This window comes from Sus scrofa, chromosome 2 (assembly GCF_054392235.1).
Source record: "Sus scrofa isolate SSC_HxYL_T2T_F1_AM1 chromosome 2, Sscrofa_HxYL_maternal_Yorkshire_Landrace_v2.0, whole genome shotgun sequence".
In the NCBI taxonomy this organism is placed as follows: Eukaryota; Metazoa; Chordata; class Mammalia; order Artiodactyla; family Suidae; genus Sus; species Sus scrofa.
The window spans coordinates 16,914,467-16,932,389 of record NC_139384.1 but is presented as its reverse complement, the minus strand read 5'-3'; the positions used below and the strand labels follow the sequence as shown (position 1 = coordinate 16,932,389).

Genomic DNA, 17,923 nt, shown 5'->3' with positions numbered 1-17,923 from the left:
AGGTGAATACAAGAATGAACAAGTCCTAATAATTGAAATATTCCTGTGCTTGTTAAATCAACTCTTTATTCAAAAGTTATTTACTGAATGTCACCTGTGAGACAGACAACATGCTGGACATTTAGCTTAAAAAGGGGCAATAGTACATTATGAAGTTGGAGAGACAGGAACTGAGGTCAGGGAGGGTCTCAAAATTATTTAAAGTTTTAATGCTAAGTACTATGGAAAATTTCCAGCTTACATAATTTTAAAATAGAAAATTTTGAACTTAGTTTTGAGTTTTAGAATAATAATTCTGGCTTTGGTGGAAACTAAATTGAAGGAAGCATCACAGGTGGCAGAAGGGGAGCTAGAGCTTTCACTGTAATGATTTAGGTGTAAAAGGATCCTGGAGGCTTGAGCTTTGCCAGTGATGATGCAGAATGGGGTGGACACAGCTGCTGCTGGTCAGATCTCATTCACTGGGCCCCACTGCACCCAGGAATTGCTGCTGTGTGTCTGGGCTACTGACAATCCATTCTTTCTGGACACTTGGGACATATGGAAGTTGCCAGGATAAACGTGAAATCAGAGCTTCAGCTGCCAGCCTACTCCACAGCCACAAGAATCCCCATCCAAGCCACAGTTCAGACCTAAATCACAGCTTCCTTATCACAACTCCAGAACACTAATCCACTGAGCAAGGCTGAGGATTGAACATGCATCCTCAGGGAAACTATGTCAGGTTCTTAACCCACTGAACTAGAACAGGAACTAAGGAGTTCTTATTTTTAAACTTTCAAAGAACATGAAAAGAAACTCCTTCCACCCCAAATATACCTAGAACAATACTTTAAAAAAATGTTCAATGATAGCAGTCATGACGGAGACCAAATTTAAACCTCAGTAGTTTATCACTGCATACCTCCTAGAAAGACTAAAGGTAAAATAGTACAAAGGGACCAGAATGTAGAGCTTTGTTTGTGTTTGAACTTTGAATGCGCGTCTTGTGTTTACATATCATTCCACATGTTTAATCTTGCCTAATGTCCCATACTGACCATCACAAGAGTACTAGAGATATCTTGTTGAGAATATTTTAGAATTTCAGTTTTCTTCCTCAGGCCTCTGGTGAATGGGAAAACCAGGTTCTGACTTTTAAATCACTGTCATTAGTTTTATGCCCTCTCTGATCTGGTGGTTAATCCATGAACACTAGCTTTCCAGGAAAAGGGTTTCATATGGATAAGAAGATAGATTTCTCTCTCTGCCACCAGGGCACAGGTTAACCACATCAGAGATCCTCACACTGGAACTATGCCATCCTTGCTACCCAAATGACATTCAAGTTTCTCAGATACCCAGATTCACATAGAGAAATGGGACTCACAAGTTTTGTTTCCTAGGTCAGGGAATACAATTCCCCACAGAAGAATATATGCTTTTCCAACCTGTCTCTCCAGAATACCTGCTTCGAAGACAAAGCCTTTCCATCAAAGAAGGTAATTAATTCCTGGGAGAGAAAACAGCAGCTCTCGGAAAAAGGTCCTCAAACTACTGTGGAAATCTCTTTAAATATCCATGCATTGCATGGGAACATGTCTTTGTTTGTTTGTCTGCTTACACATCCAGAGCATGATGCATCAAGAATGGAATGGTGCAATTTGATGTGTTTCTACCACACATCCTGCCTCCTGCTTATAGGACCAGAGACACCCATCAAAGCTCATTTCTCCACGGTGTTCAAAATCAGTTCATTCTAAATCCAACTCCCAGGATTTCTGGGGAAACCATTTGTGCCATTAGGCTAGAAGGAAATATTTAGACTATTAAAGTGACATACTTATCTACTGTTGAGAAGATACTAAAATTATCTGAAGAATCTTTCTTCTTGTGTCAGGAGTTTCATCTTGAAAGGTACTTATCCCAAAGGGAGGTCATTTTGAAGATGGATTGGTTTTGAACCCTCTCAAATGTCATTAATATCACCCAAGACCAGAAGGTAAGGTTCTCAATAGTGCTGATGCATTAAAGATTGTTACTTTACATATGTAATGATCATGATTTTTCAACATTTTTCAATTGAATAATAGTCCATTTCACCTTCTCCTGTTCTTCAAGAGAAAGCTGGTAAGTATCATTAGCCTAATCTGTGATATGAAAAACCTGAGATTAAGAAATGTATTTGTAGGACCTAGCTCTCTAACACCAAATGTTATTCTTTTGCCAAAGAAACTTTTGAAACAATCAAGACCAATCATGAGAATGTAAACAAAATTTAAACACACCACACACCCAAAAAGATAGAAAAGACAATATTAAGTGATAGAAACCATAAACTCTTTAGTCCGTTGGAAAGATCTTTCCCTGAGACCCACTGGTCTGCATAATATGAGTCTCCCATAGCTTCTTTCAAAATACCATTGGCGATGATTCCTCTACAGGTTATTGCATGGTTCAAAGTTTTCCTGCATTACTGCTGAATATGGCCATTCTTCCTAGGCCTACATACCTGGTCATAAAGATAAGCAGAGGTTCTTTGTCTACAGCATGTAGTGCATAGGTTCATATGTGTTTCCTCAACTAAGTGAACAATAATATTCTCACTTGATATTAGCGGAAACAAGGTTGTAAGGTGCCAAGAAATGTGCCCCAGATCAAGAAGCTGAGAGAGGGGAAACAATTTTGTTTTCTGAAATTTTTTTTTCTGATTCTCAAACTAATATACTCAACCCCTGGAATCATCATGTCAACACTTTTCAGAAGCATCTGTGAATTCATGATTTGTATGGAAACTGAGATGTAAAGATCCTATGGTGAGGGAGAGATAAAAGGAAATAGACTTTCAGTGAAAGCATGACCACACAGTTATTCAAAACTGGAAATTCCAATATGTTGAACTGTGTGCATAGATCTTGGTCTGTGTGTAGTGTATTTATATGCTGGTTAATGAAATGGATTCATATATATACTTGCCTCTGAAAGAGAATTAACATAACCATAAGTATTATGGTCACATCCAATGGAGTTGACTAGTTCAACAGTGTTTATTTTAACCTAACAATATAGGCCACAGTTTAAGAATTTGAATGAAAATAAAAATAAGGTGTACACTCTGAACTACTCTTAGATCTGCCCTTTAATAGCTGCATGATTTTGTTAATATGCTTAACTTCACTCTGTTATACACCCTACTGTGTAAAGTAAGTACAAAAATGAACTGGTGATCATCTCATAGGCTCGTAATGAGGATTAACCAAATGCCTAAAAACAAAGAGAGTGCAATAAGTATTCATGAAGATAATTAAAACTAATTTTATTGAAGTACAGTTAATTTGAATTAAGTTTTAGTGAATACTATCGTGTGTATTCCCATTAACATTCATCTATAAAATTCCTTTTTTTACATGGTTTTCATTTTTTTCCATTATAATGGTTTACAGAGTTCCGTCAATTTTATTCTATATAGCATATAAAATTATTTACTGTGATCAATTTGGATGGAAAAATCCCATGCACATGTTTCTATTATGCCATGCCCATCACAATCAATTATTAAAATCACCTTTATCAGCTTTTATAACTTTTTTGGCCTGAAGGATATGTTTTAACACTTTTCCTGTAGCAGACTCCATCTCCTGTATCCTTTTCATCACTTTCCCTTTAGCAATGTCTTGTTACATTGAATTACATGCTTAAAGTTAATTTTCTGCCTTCTGTACCAGACTGGGCCTCAGCCCACTTCATCCATGTCATGGAAAACTCTTCACTTGACTTGTACACAAGATTCTCTCTCTCAAATCCCCCTTCCCCTAACACTCATATGCTAATATTCTTACACTTCAGTTCTCAAAATGACAGTATCACTCTCATTTTCTCATACACTCACAATTGTACAACGTACAAGAGATCAGAACAAATTTTTTCTTTCAAGGAAAAAAATCCTATAAGAATTTTGAATCAACTGGAATAAATGAATTTGATAATTATTAGATGGAGAGGCTTAATAAATGCAATGTTGAGCTTAAAAAAAAAGACTTTAGGGAGTTCCCGCCATGGCGCAGTGGTTAACGAATCCGACTAGGAACCATGAGGTTGCGGGTTTGACCCCTGGCCTTGCTCAGTGGGTTAACGATCCGGCGTTGCCCTGAGCTGTGGCGTAGGTCGCAGACGCAGCTCGGATCCTGCGTTGCTGTGGCTCTGGCGTAGGCTGGCAGCTACAGCTCCAATTAGACCCCTAGCCTGGGAACCTCCCATATGCCGCAGGAGCGGCCCAAGAAATGGCAAAAAGACAAAAAAAAAAAAAAAAAAGATTTTATTTTCAGCTAATGTGGTTGACAATAACATGAACTACATGGAGAAAAGGAACAATATAATGGAGTTCACTCTGCTGGGACTCACACAGAACTCACATATGCAGAAAGTCATATTTGTGGTGTTTTTGCTCATCTACACTGTCTCTCTGGGAGGAAATGTGCTCACCATGGTCACCATCACTAACAGCCCATTAATCAGGTGCCCCATGTACTTTTTCCTGGCTCATCTCTCTTTCATCGATGCTTGCTATTCCTGTGTGGATACTCCTAAACTGGTTGTAGACTCACTCCATGAAAAGAAAACAAGAACTTTCAATGGATGAATGATGCAAATCTTTGGGGAAAATTCTTCGGAGGGGCTGATATTATCCTGCTGACTGCGATGGCCTATGACCGTTATGTGGCCATCTGCAAGCCCTTGTACTATGCAACCATCATGAATCGGCAGCTATGTGGCCTGCTGGTGGGAGTGTCATGGCTGGGAGGCTTTCTCCATGCATTCATTCAGATCCTCTTCATCTTCAAATTGCCCTTCTGTGGCCCTAACATCATAGATCACTTTATGTGTGATCTGATTCTTTTGCTTAATCTGGCCTGCACTGATACCCATACTCTAGGGCTTGTTATTGCTGCCAACAGTGGATTCATCTGTCTGTTAATTTTCCTACTCTTGCTTGGATCCTATGGGGTCATCCTTAACTCCTTCAGGAAGCAAAGTTGGAGGCCAGACACAAAGCCCTCTCTACCTGTGTCTCCCACATCACAGCAGTTGTCATATTCTTTGTGCCCTGCATATTTATGTACATGCGACCAGCAGTTACTTTACCCATTGATAAAGCAGTTGCTGTATTCTACAGTATGATAACTCCCATGTTAAACCCCTTAATCTATACCTTGAGAAATGCCCAGCTGAAAACTGCCATTAGGAAACTGTTTAGTAGGAAAGCCATTTCAAGTGAAATATAAATCTGCCTAGCGCCCCAATGTGAGTGAAGAGGGGCAAGGGTCATAAGGAGATTTTTGTTGATCTCATCAAATAAAACTTATGAGATAAAGAAAAATAAGGTCACTACAAAGTATATATTTTGCCAGAAGTGGAGTTAAAATGGGTTTAAGTTAATGGGGGCAAAAAATCTATCCAAGGACTATTCTCTAAATATTTGGAAAATTCTTTCAAATTGGGGAAGACTGTGATTAACTTCCTCAGTGTATATGGATTCAAAGATTTTATTGTAATGAAACAACATAAAGGCAATAAACATATATACTGGATTTTTAGGAATAATCTTTGCAAAAATCCAAAGAGTTTGGTAGGCACTGCTGTTATAACCGTTAACAGCTGAGGGAACATTCCGAAAAGAGTAAGTTCTAAAACAGAAATACTGAAGAACCAGTAATCAGAGTACAATTGATCACTCAGACTATGACCTTAATTTCTCTGATACAGTGTCAGGAAATGATGACAAAAAATTAACATGATTAGAATAGTCAGAATTCTTAAAGATGTACTGCCAGACTGTGTTGGACCACATACATATGTAATAAACAAAGTAACATATTATATGCCCATCTTCATAGGAAAAAAGAATTTTCCTTTATACCCTTAATATACTCTTAATATATTGCTCTATATATTCCTATCCGATAGCACATATACGATTACATATTGGTTGACTACATTAAACTAAATTCTAATCATTGTATTAGTCAATCTGCCCATGTTTAAATATCATGGTTGATGGTTAGGTAGTTTCTCTAACTCTGCATTATGTAACTCCTTTCGGAATATAAAAGATATGGGCCATTTAATCTCTAAAGCACGAGTCATGAACATGACAGCATGCTTCCAAATTTCTTTATGCATTCAGAATCATTTTGTATCATCCATGTGAACATCTTATGCTGAGAATCCATCAGAAAGACGGATGAGTCAAATAAAATGATGTTTTATTCAACAGGAATTTCATGTCATTCAATTCACTAAAATAATATTTTATCCTGAACTTCAAGTTATTAAACAATTATATTGGAGTTCCCACTGTGGCACAATGCATTAAGAATCTGAATGCAGCCTCTCAGGGTCACTGGGGAGGCACAGGTTCGATTCAAAGTTCAGTGGATTAAAGGATCAGGCATTGCTGCACCTGCAGTTTGGATAACAGCTGTGCCTGGTACAGACATTAAAAAAACAAAAAACAAAAAAAGGTCAAACTCATAAAGTATGGGACCACTTGAAAATAGGGGTATGGTAAAATGCAATCAATTGTGGCTTATAATAATGACTAAATGAATAAATATAAGTATAAAAATGAATAAATATAATAAAATATAGAAAGAGAAGTGGTACTTAAGCCTAGGAAATTTTTTCTACCTTTATCTGAGAATTTTAATTATATCCCATTGGAAAACACAATTTTTTTTTTTACTGCTTCAACTACGAATATGGAAAAAATTGAACTTGAATATGTCATTATATGAAGAAATAGTTTACCTTGATATTCTCCCTGCTCCTAGCAAGACTTCATCCTACCGAGAATGTGTCCTGTTTTTGCTATATTTCTCTGTTAATCAGTTGGCTTTTTGGTAACATTACATCATGGAAAGCCGTTGTTGACACATGTAGTGTCATGTGTGCAAATTGACCAGTTCAACAGTGTTTATTTTAACCTAACAAAATAGGCCACATTTGAAGAATTTGGAAGAAATTGAAGATAAGATGTATACTCTGAGCTAATCTTAGATCTGCCCTTTAGTAGCTGCTTGATTTTGATAAGATCCTTAACTTCTCTCTGCCGCTACTCCCTAGGGTATGAAATAAGTACAAAAATGATAGTGCTGATCATCACATAGGTTTGTAATAAAGATGAACAAAATGCCTAAAAAGAAAAAAACACTTAGAGTGCAGTAAGTATTCATGAAGATAATTAAAACTAATTTCATCAAAGTGTAGTTGATTTACATATGAGTTTTACTTAATATTATCATGTGTATTCCTATGGACATTGATCTCTGAAATATTTTACTGTGATTAACATGGATGGAATAATATCATGCACATGTTTCTATTATGCCATGCATAAGGAAATCAATTATTAAAACCATCTTTATCAGCTATATAAAGTTACTGGATTAAAGGAACATTGTCTACCACTTTTATTATAGTAAATGCTGTCTCCTTTACTCTTTTCATCACTTACCTATTACCAAAATCCTGTGACATTTAATTACATTTTAAAAATTAATACTCTGGCACTGTCACCATGTGGAGTCTCAGCCTGCTTCCTCCAAGTCACACAAAACTCTTCATTAGACTTGTACACAAGATTCCATCTCTCTCAGATCCCTCTTCCCCTAACACTCACATAATAAGAGTCTTACATGTCTATTTCATCTGGACTCTAATAATCTAATTTTCTCATACATTCACAATTGATAAATCTTCAAGAGATCAAACCAAGTATTTTACCTCAAGGAAAACCTTATAGGAGTATAGAATCCAGTAGAATATAGGCGTTTGATATTTACTAGATGTACAGGCTTAATAAACTCAAGATTGAGCTAAAATAATAAAATGATGTTTTTTTTTCAGGTAATATTGCTGACAATAATGTGAACTACATGGAGACTAGGAACAATGTAGGAACAATGTAACGGAGTTCATTCTACTGGGACTCACTCAGAATCCACACATGCAGAAAGTTATATTTGTGGTGTTTTTGCTCATCTACACTGTCTCTCTGGGAGGAAATGTGCTCACCATAGTCACCATCACTACCAGCCCATTAATCAGGTGCCCCATGTACTTTTTCCTGGCTCATCTCTCCTTCATCGATGCTTGCTGTTCCTGTATGGCTACCCCTAAACTGGTTGTAGACTCGCTCTATGAAAAGAAAACAAGAACTTTCAATGGATGAATGATGCAAATCTTTGGGGAAAATTCTTCGGAGGGGCTGATATTATCCTGCTGACTGCGATGGCCTATGACCGTTATGTGGCCATCTGCAAGCCCTTGTACTATGCAACCATCATGAATCGGCAGCTATGTGGCCTGCTGGTGGGAGTGTCATGGCTGGGAGGCTTTCTCCATGCATTCATTCAGATCCTCTTCATCTTCAGATTGCCCTTCTGTGGCCCTAACATCATAGATCACTTTATGTGTGATCTGATTCCTTTGCTCAAACTGGCCTGCACTGATACTCACACTCTAGGGTTCTTTGTTGCCTCCAACAGTGGATTCATCTGTCTGTTAATTTTCCCAATCTTGGTTGGATCCTATGGGGTGATCCTTAAAACCTTAAGCACCCAAAGCTTGGAGGCCAGACGCAAAGCCCTCTCTACCTGTGTCTCCCACATCACAGCAGTTGTCATCTTCTTTGTGCCCTGCATATTTATGTACATGCGACCAGCAGTTACTTTACCCATTGATAAAGCAGTTGCTATCTTCTACACTATGATAACTCCCATAATCTACACCTTGAGAAATGCCCAGCTGAAAACTGCCATTACAAAACTGTTTAGTAGGAAAGCCATCTCAAGTGAAATATAAATCTGCCTAGAGCCCAAATGTGAGTGAAGAGGGGCAACGGTCATAAGGAGATTTTTGTTAATCTCAGCAAGTATGACCTAAGAGATAAATAAAAATAAAATCACTAGAAAGCATAGATTTTGCGCTAAGAGGAGTTATATTGGGTACAAGAAAATGGAGTGGAACAAAAGCTAGCCCAGTGCTATTCTCTAAATATTTGGAAAATTCTATCAAATTGGGACACACTTTTTCTAAATTTATCAATATATATGGATTCAAAGCGTTTATTTTAATAAAGCAAGATAAAGGCAATAAAGGTATATACGGGTGTTTAGGAATATTCTCTATAACAATCCAAAGAGTTAGGTAGGCACTGCTGTTATCGCCATTCACAGCTGGGGAAACAAACAGAAATGACTAAGTTCCAAAACAGAAATACTGAAGAACCAGTCATCAAAATATAACCGATTGCTGAGACTATGATCTTAACTGCTGTGATACACTGTCAGGAAAATGATGACAAAAAGGTAACATGATTAGAATAGTCACCATTCATAGAGATGGACAGAGGGATTGTGCTGGACCATATACATGTGTAATAAATAAAGTAAATTTTGACATGTATATCATCATAGGAAGAAATATTTTTCATTTATATCCTAATATGTATGATATGTTGCACTATACATATCTGTTAGCATATATACTATTATATATTGGTTGAATACATAAAACTAAATTCTAATCATTTTATTGCTAAATTTGCCCATGTTTAAATATCATGGATTATGGTTATGTGTTTTCCATAACATTGTGTTAAGAAACTCCTTTGTGAATATAAAAGATATGGGCCATTTAATCTCTAATTCATGAATAATGAATATTACATCATATTTCCAAATTTCCTTCTATCACTCAGAAGCATTTTGTATTGTCTCTGTGACCATCTTCTGCTGATAATCCATCAGAAAGAAGGATGATTCAAGTAAGATGATATTTTATTTGACAGGAATTTCATGTTATTAAATTTATGGAAGTAGTATTTTATCATGAATTTCAATGTTTTAAACAATCATATTGGAGTGTCCACTCTGGCATAGAGTAGGTAAAGAATCTGACTCCAGTGGCTCAGTGTCATTGTGGTGGCACAGGTTCAATCCCTAGTTCAGAGCATTAAAGGATCAGGCATTGCCACAGCTACAGCATAGGTAACAGCTGTGGCTGGGATATAATTCCTCGTCTGGGAATTTCCATATGGTACAGGAGCAGACAAAAAATAGGGAAACAGACAAACAATAAAAACCAGTCATACTCGTAAATATGTGCCCACTGGAAAACAAGAGTTTGAACAAATAGAATAAATTGTGGTTTCTAATAATTAACAAACAAATAAAGGTAAATACAAAGAGAGAAATATGTAATAAAATATAGGAAAAAAATAGTACCAGAACCTAGGAAATTATTTATACCTTCATCTGAGACTTTTATTTAGATCCCTTACCATTTGTTTTTCTTCCTGCTTAAACTAGGAATAAAGAAAAACATAAATGAGTATGTCATTCTATGAAGAATTAGTTTACCCTGAGGTTCTCCCTGCTCCTAGCAAGACCTCATCACACCATTAATGTGGCCTGTTTTTCCTGTATTTTTCTCTTAATTGGTTTGATTTTTGGTAACATGACATCATGGCAAGCCCTTTTTGACACATGTAGCTTCATGTATGCAAAGTCTGCAATTTCAGAATAAATATATTCCATTCACTGCTTCCATCCTTCATTCATTAAGCAACGCATATTTTGAGTCCAAGGATTCTAGCAGGCATATCAATAGTTGCTGGGGCTTCAGTACTAAATAAAGAAAAAAAAACCTGAGTGATGCTTTCACAGAGAGACCCCAACAAGGGAGCAGAACATGACATTGCACTGTTATAACTTGTAAGATAATGAAGCACAGTGTGTCATCAAAGTCTGTTGGGAAGGCACACAACACAGAAATGGTGGGGCAGAAAAAAATTTCAGGATGAAAAGAGATCAGAATGGGATGCAATAGATAATATACAATCCCAAGAATGATCAGGCATCAGGGAGAGTAACACTGTGTTTGGGAGATGGAATATATATCACAGGTCAGCAGGTGAATACAAATATGCATAAGTCATAGATCCCATCATGGTGCAGTAGTTAATGAATCTTACTAGGAAGCATGAGGTTGCAGGTTCCATCCCTGGCCTTACATAGTGGGTTAAGGAGCTTGCGTTGATGTGAGCTTAGGTGTAGGTCAGAGACATGGGTCAGATGTTGCATTTCTGTGGCTTTGGCATAGGTTGGTGGCTACAGCACTGATTAGGCCTCTAGCTTGGGAACCTCCAAATGCCATGGGTGTGTCCCTAGAAAAGACGCAAAGACAAAAAAAAAATGCAGAAGTCCTAATTAATTAAATATTCCTGTGCTTGTTAAATCAACTACTCAAAAGTTATTTCCCAAATGTCCACTGTGTACCAGGCAACATGCTAGACACTTAGCTCAAAAAGGGACAATAGCACATTTTGAAGTTGGAGAGACAGGAACAGAGAAGGTCAAGGAGGGTGTCATAATTGTTTGAAGGCTTAATGCTAAGTACTCCAGGGAAATTTTCCAGCGTACATAGTTTTAAACTAGAAAATGATGAAGTTCATTTTGAGTTTTAGAATGATAATTCTGGCTTCACTATGGAAACTAAGTTGAAGGAAGTATCACAGGGAGCAGAAGGAAGTGAGGTTACTGTAATGATTCAGGTGTAAAAGGATTCTGGAGGCTTGAGCTTTGCCAGTGATGATGCAGAATGGGGTGGACACAGCTGCTTTTGGTCAGATCTCATGCACTGGGCCCCAATTCACCCAGGAATTGCTGCTGTGTGTCTGGGCTGCTGACAGCCCAGAGCTCCATTCTTTCTGGACACCTGGGGCATATGGAAGTTTCCAGGCTTATGGTAAAAGCAGAGCTTCAGTTGCCGGCCTACTCCACAGGCACAAGAATCCCCATCCAAGCCACATTCAAGACCTAAATCGCAGCTTATGTATGACAACTCCAGGACGTTTACCCACTGAGCAAGGCCAAGGATTGAACATGCATCCTCAAGGACACTATGTCAGGTTCTTCACGCACTGAGCTAGAAAGGGAACTAAGGAGTTCTTATTTTTATTTTTACTCTTACTATTTTTTTGGTCTTTTTGTTTTTTCTAAGCCCGCACCTGCAACACATGGAGGTTCCCAGGTCAGGGGTACAATTGGAGCAGTAGCCGCCTGCTTACACAACAGCCACAGCAACACAGAACCCAAGCCACATCTGTGACCTGCACTGCAGTTCATGGCAAAGGCCGATCCTTAACCCACTGAGTGAGGCCAAGAATCAAACCTGCAACCTCATGCTTCCTAGTCAGAATCATTAACAACTGAACCATGATGGAAACTCCTGGGTTTTTTTTTTTCTTTTTTTCAATTGCAAATTTTATGAAGAACATGAAAAGAAATGAACTCCCCCCAAAAAAATATACCTATAACGACAGTTAAAAAAGTGTTGAATGTCGTTAATCACCACGGAGAGCAAACTAAATCCTCCATAATTTATCACTGCATATCTCCTAGAATGACTAAAAGTAAAATGCCAACAAAGGAACCAGAATGTCCCTTGTGTTTGAATTTAGAATGAGCTTCATGTGTTTAGATATGATTCCACATGTTTAATTTTGCCTAATGTCCCATACTGACCATCATCAAAGCACCAGAGATAAAATTGAAATTGTTTTAGAACTGTTCTTTTCTTCCAAGGGCCTCTGGTGAATGTGAAAAACAGGTTCTGAATGTGAGTACTTTTAAATCTCTGTCATTAGTTTTACACCCTCACTGCTCTAGCTCTCATGGAATAAAATACTAGGTTTCCAGGAAAAGGTTGTCATATTGATAAGAAGACAGAATTCTCTCTCTGCCATGAGGGCACAGGTTAACCACATCAGAGATCCTCACACTGGAACTATGCCATCCTTGCTGTGCACATGACATTCAAGTTTCTCAGATACCCAGATTCACACAGACAAAGGGGACTCACAGGTTTTGTTTCCTAGGGCAGGGAATACAATTCCCCACAGAAGAATATGTGCTTTTCCAACCTGCCTCTCCAGCATACCTGCTTCGAAGACAAAGCCTTTCCATCAAAGAAGATAATTAATTCCTGGGAGAGAAAATAGCAGCTCTAAGGAAAAGGGCCTCAAACTTTTGTGGAAACCTCTTTAAGGATCCATGCAGGGCATGGGAACATGTCTTCTGTTTCTGTATTTCTTTACACATCCAGAGCAGCACGCATCATCCTGGATGGAATGGTGCATTTCGATGTGTTTCTACCACACATTCTGCCTCCTGCTTATAGCACCAGAGCCATCCATCAAAGCTCATTTCTCCATGGTGTTCCAAAGGAATCCATTCTAAACTCAACTCCAAGGTTTTCTGTGCAAACCATTTGAAGGGTTAGGCTAGAAGCATATTTATAGACTGTTAAAGTGACTTACTTATCTATTGTTGATGTGATAAGGAATTATCTGAAGAATCTCTTTCCTGTTGTGTCAGGTCTTTGATATTGAAAGGTACTTATCCCAAAAGGAGGTCATTGTGAAGATGGATTAGTTGTGAACCCTCTCAAATATCGTTAATATCACCCAAGACCAGAAGGTAAGGTTCTCAATAGTGCTGATGCTGAGTACACATTGTCGCTTTACATATATAATGATCCTGATTTTTCAACATTTTTCAAAGAGAATAATAATGCCTTATATCTTTCCCCACTCTTCAAGAGTAAAGTGATGAATATCATTAATCTACCCTAAAAATGAAAAACTCGAGATCAAGAAATGTGTTTGTAGCACCCAGCACTCTACACCAGATATCTTTCGTTGGCCAAGAGACCCATTTGAAACACTCAAGATGAATCATGAGAATGTAAATGAAATTTAAACACACCTCACACACATGCAAAGGTATAAAGGAGACTATTAAGTGATATCAACCATACACTATTCAGTCCAATAGGAAGATTTTTTCCTGAGATCCACTGTTATGCATATGATGAGTCTGCTGTAGTTCTTTTAAGGGAAAATTGGAGAGGGATCCTCCCCAATTGGTTACAGGGTAAATGCTTTTGTGTATTACTGCTGAATATGAACATTCTTCCTATGCCTACATCCATAGAGAGTCAGAAAAACAAGTGAAGGTTCTTTCTCCACAGCATGTAATGCATATGTTCATATATGTTTCCTCAATCAATACCCATCATAGCTGAGTGCACATGAATATTCTCACTTGATATTAGAGGAAACAAACTTGTAATGGGCCAAGAAATGTACCTCAGATCAAGAAGCTGAGAGTGGGGAAAGAATATTGTCATCTGATTTTTGTTTTCTGATTTTCAGACTAATAATACTCAACCACTAGGACCATTAATTCAATGCTTTTCAGTAGTATCTATGGATTCACGATTAGTAGGGAAACTTGGGAGGAAAGATCCTAGGGTGATGGAGAGAGAAAATGAAAACAGACCTTCAGTGAGACCAGCACCACACAGTTATCCAAAACTGGAAATTCCAATATGTTGAACTGTGTGTATATGCCTGAATCTGTGTGTATATGTATTAATATGTCTGTCAATGAAAATAATTCATATATACTTGCCTCAAAAAAGTATTAAGGTACCATAACTATTAAGGTCACATCAAAAGGAGTTGACAAATTGAATAGTATTTATTTTAACCTAACAATACTGGACACAGTTAAAGAATTTGGAGGAAAAATAAAGCTAAGATGCATAATCTGAACTGCCATTAATTAGCTGCTTGATTTTGTTGAGATCCTTAAATTCTCTCTGCTTCTGCTCCCAAATGTGTAAAATAGGTAAAAAAATGATAGTAGTGATTGTCTCATAAATTTGTAATGAGGATTAACAAAGTGTTTTAAATAAAAAACACTGAGTGCAATCATTATTTTAGTAAGCCAATTAAAATGAATTTTCTTGTAGCATAGTTGATTTAAATTAAGTTTTATTTAATATTATGTGTATTCATATTAACATTATTCTCTAAAATTCTTTTTTAATAACTTTTTTCCATTATAACTGGTTGACAGTGTTCTTGAAACTGTCTACTGTAGAGTATGTAAAGCTATTTACCATGATTAACATGGATGGAATAATAACATGCATATGTTTCTATTATGCAATTTCCATAGCAATCAATTATTACAACCATTTTAACAGCTATTATAAAATTCTTGGATTGAAGAGACATGGTTTACCACTTTTCTTATAGCAGACTCTGTCTCCTATACCCTGATCATCACTTTCCCATTACCAATGTCTGCTTATATTGAATTACATTTTTAAAGTTAATTTCCTGGCTCTGTCCACAGGCTGAGTCTCTGCCCACTTCATCCAAGTCACACGAAACTCTTCACTAAACTTGTACAAAAGATTTCCTCTCTCTCAAATATCCCTCATTCCCTCTTCCACTTCCATTCATATTCTCCTATTGACACTGTTATTTTCTCATACTCTCACAATTGAATAACCTTCAAGAGATCAGATCAAATTTTTTTATCTCAAGGAAAATCTTATAAGAATTTAGAATCTGGTAGAATATAGGCATTTGATATTTATTAGATGGAAAGGCTTAATAATCTCAAGACTGAGCAAAAAATAAAAGAAATTTTTTTCAGGTAATGTGGTTGACAATAACATGAATCACAGAGAGACTAGGAATAATGTAACGGAGTTCATTCTACTGGGCCTCACACAGAATTCACACATGCAGAAAGTCATATTTGTGGTGTTTCTGCTCATCTACGCTGTCTCTCTAGGAGGAAATGTGCTCACCATAGTCACCATCACTACAAGCCCATTAATCGGGTGCCCCATGTACTATTTCCTGGCTCATCTCTCTTTCATCGATGCTTGCTGTTCCTGTGTGGATACACCTAAATTGGTTGTAGACTCGCTCTATGAAAAGAAAACAAGCACTTTCCATGGATGCATGATGCAAATCTTTGGGGAACATTTCTTTGGAGGGGCTGATATCATCCTGCTGACTGCGATGGCCTATGACCGCTATGTGGCCATCTGCAAGCCCTTGTACTATGCAACCATCATGAATCGGCAGCTATGTGGCCTGCTGGTGGGAGTGTCATGGCTGGGAGGCTTTCTCCATGGATTCATTCAGATCCTCTTCATCTTCAGATTGCCCTTCTGTGGCCCTAATGTCATAGATCACTTTATGTGTGATCTGATTCCTTTGCTCAAACTGGCCTGCACTGATACTCACACTCTAGGGCTCTTTGTTGCTGCCAACAGTGGATTCATCTGTCTGTTAAACTTCCTACTCTTGCTTGGCTCCTACGGGGTGATCCTTCACACCCTTAGGACCCAAAGCTTGGAGGCCAGACGCAAAGCCCTCTCTACCTGTGTCTCCCACATCACAGCAGTTGTCATATTCTTTGTGCCCTGCATATTTGTATACATGCGACCAGCAGTTACTTTACCCTTTGATAAAGCAGTTGCTGTATTCTACAGTATGATAACTCCCATGTTAAATCCCTTAATCTATACCCTGAGAAATGCCCAGCTAAAAAATGCCGTTAGGAAACTCTTTCATAGGAATGCTATTTCAGGTGAAATATAAATGTGCCTAGAGCCGAAATGTGAGTCAACATATCAAGGGACAGAAAGAGATTTTTGTTATTTTCAGAAAATAATACCTGTGAGAGAACGAACAGAGAATCACTAGAAAGTATATATTCTGTCAAAGTGGAATTATAATGGGTGCAAGAAAATGTAGAAAAAAAAAAAAAAAACTAGCCAGGACTCTTCTCAAAAGAGTGGGAAAATCCTATCAAATTGGGGGTGTCTGAAACTAAATTCATCAATTTATATGAATGCAAAGTGTTTATGCTAATGCAACAACAAAAAGGCAATAAAAATATATACTGGGGTTTAGTAATAATCTCTATTACAATCCAAAGATTTAGGTAGCCAGTGTTATTATTGCCATTAAGAGCTGAGAGAGCAAACAGAAATAAGCAAGTTCCAAAACAGAAATACTGAAGAACCAGTAATCAGAGTATCACTGATCGCTCAGACTATAATCTTTACTACTTTGGTACATTATCAGAAAATGATGACAAAAAGGTAACATGATTCAAATATTCACTATTAGCAATGGAATGTGGGACTGTGCTGGACCTAACTCCATTGTAGTAACTAACTTATTACATGTATAACATCATAGGAAGAAATAATTTTTCATAATATGTATGATATGTTACCCTATATATGCATATCTTTTAGCATATATACCTTTATACAATGTGTTGAATATATATAATGAAATTCTAATAATTTTATTAATCTGTCCATTTTTAAATATCATGGTTGATGGTTAGGCATTTTGTGTAGCACTGTGTTATGTAACTCCTTTAGGCATATAAAAGATATGGGCCATTTAATCTCAAAAACATGAATAATGAATATTACATCATATTTCCAAATTTCCTTATATAAATCAGAATCATTTTGTATTATCCTTGTCACCATCTTACATAATATTACTAGTATAAATAAGCAATATTTTGTTTGATAGGAATTTTATTAAATCATTAAGTTAATATTGTATTATGAATTTCAATGTATTAAACAGTCATATTAGAGTTCCCATTCTGGCACAGCAGGTCAAGAATCTGAATGCAGTGGCTCAGAGTCACTGTGGAGGCACAGGTCTAATCCCCAGTTCAGTGGATTAAAGCACCAGGCCTTGCCACAGCTGCAGGGGAGGTAACAGCTGTGGCTGGGATTCCATCCCTGGTTCGGGAACTTCCCTATGCCACAGGGGCTGTCATTAGAAAAAGAAACAACAAAATCAGTCACACTCAGAAAGCATATGCCCACTTGAAAACATGAGATTGAACAAGTAGAATATTTGTAGGTTATCCCCCCCCAAAAAAATGAATAAATATAAAGTGGGAATAATTTTATATAGAAAAAAAGGAAGTAGTACTTGAGCCTAGGAAATACTTTCTACATTTTTCTGAGACTT

The 17,923-nt window shown here is 37.3% G+C and overlaps 2 protein-coding genes across 2 annotated transcripts in view; one reads left to right on the top strand and one right to left on the bottom strand.

Moving 5' to 3' along the window:
* The window catches only part of LOC110259269 (olfactory receptor 4C46-like), a 949,087-nt gene that overhangs the window by 77,307 nt on the left and 853,857 nt on the right, over positions 1 to 17,923 (bottom strand). The gene's annotated exons all lie outside the window — the stretch shown is intronic.
* LOC100520951 (olfactory receptor 4C46-like) lies at positions 12,306 to 16,513 on the top strand. Its single transcript, XM_013987263.2, has one exon. The coding sequence runs from the start codon at positions 15,575 to 15,577 to the stop codon at positions 16,511 to 16,513; it is 939 nt and encodes a 312-aa protein (XP_013842717.1). The 5' UTR covers positions 12,306 to 15,574.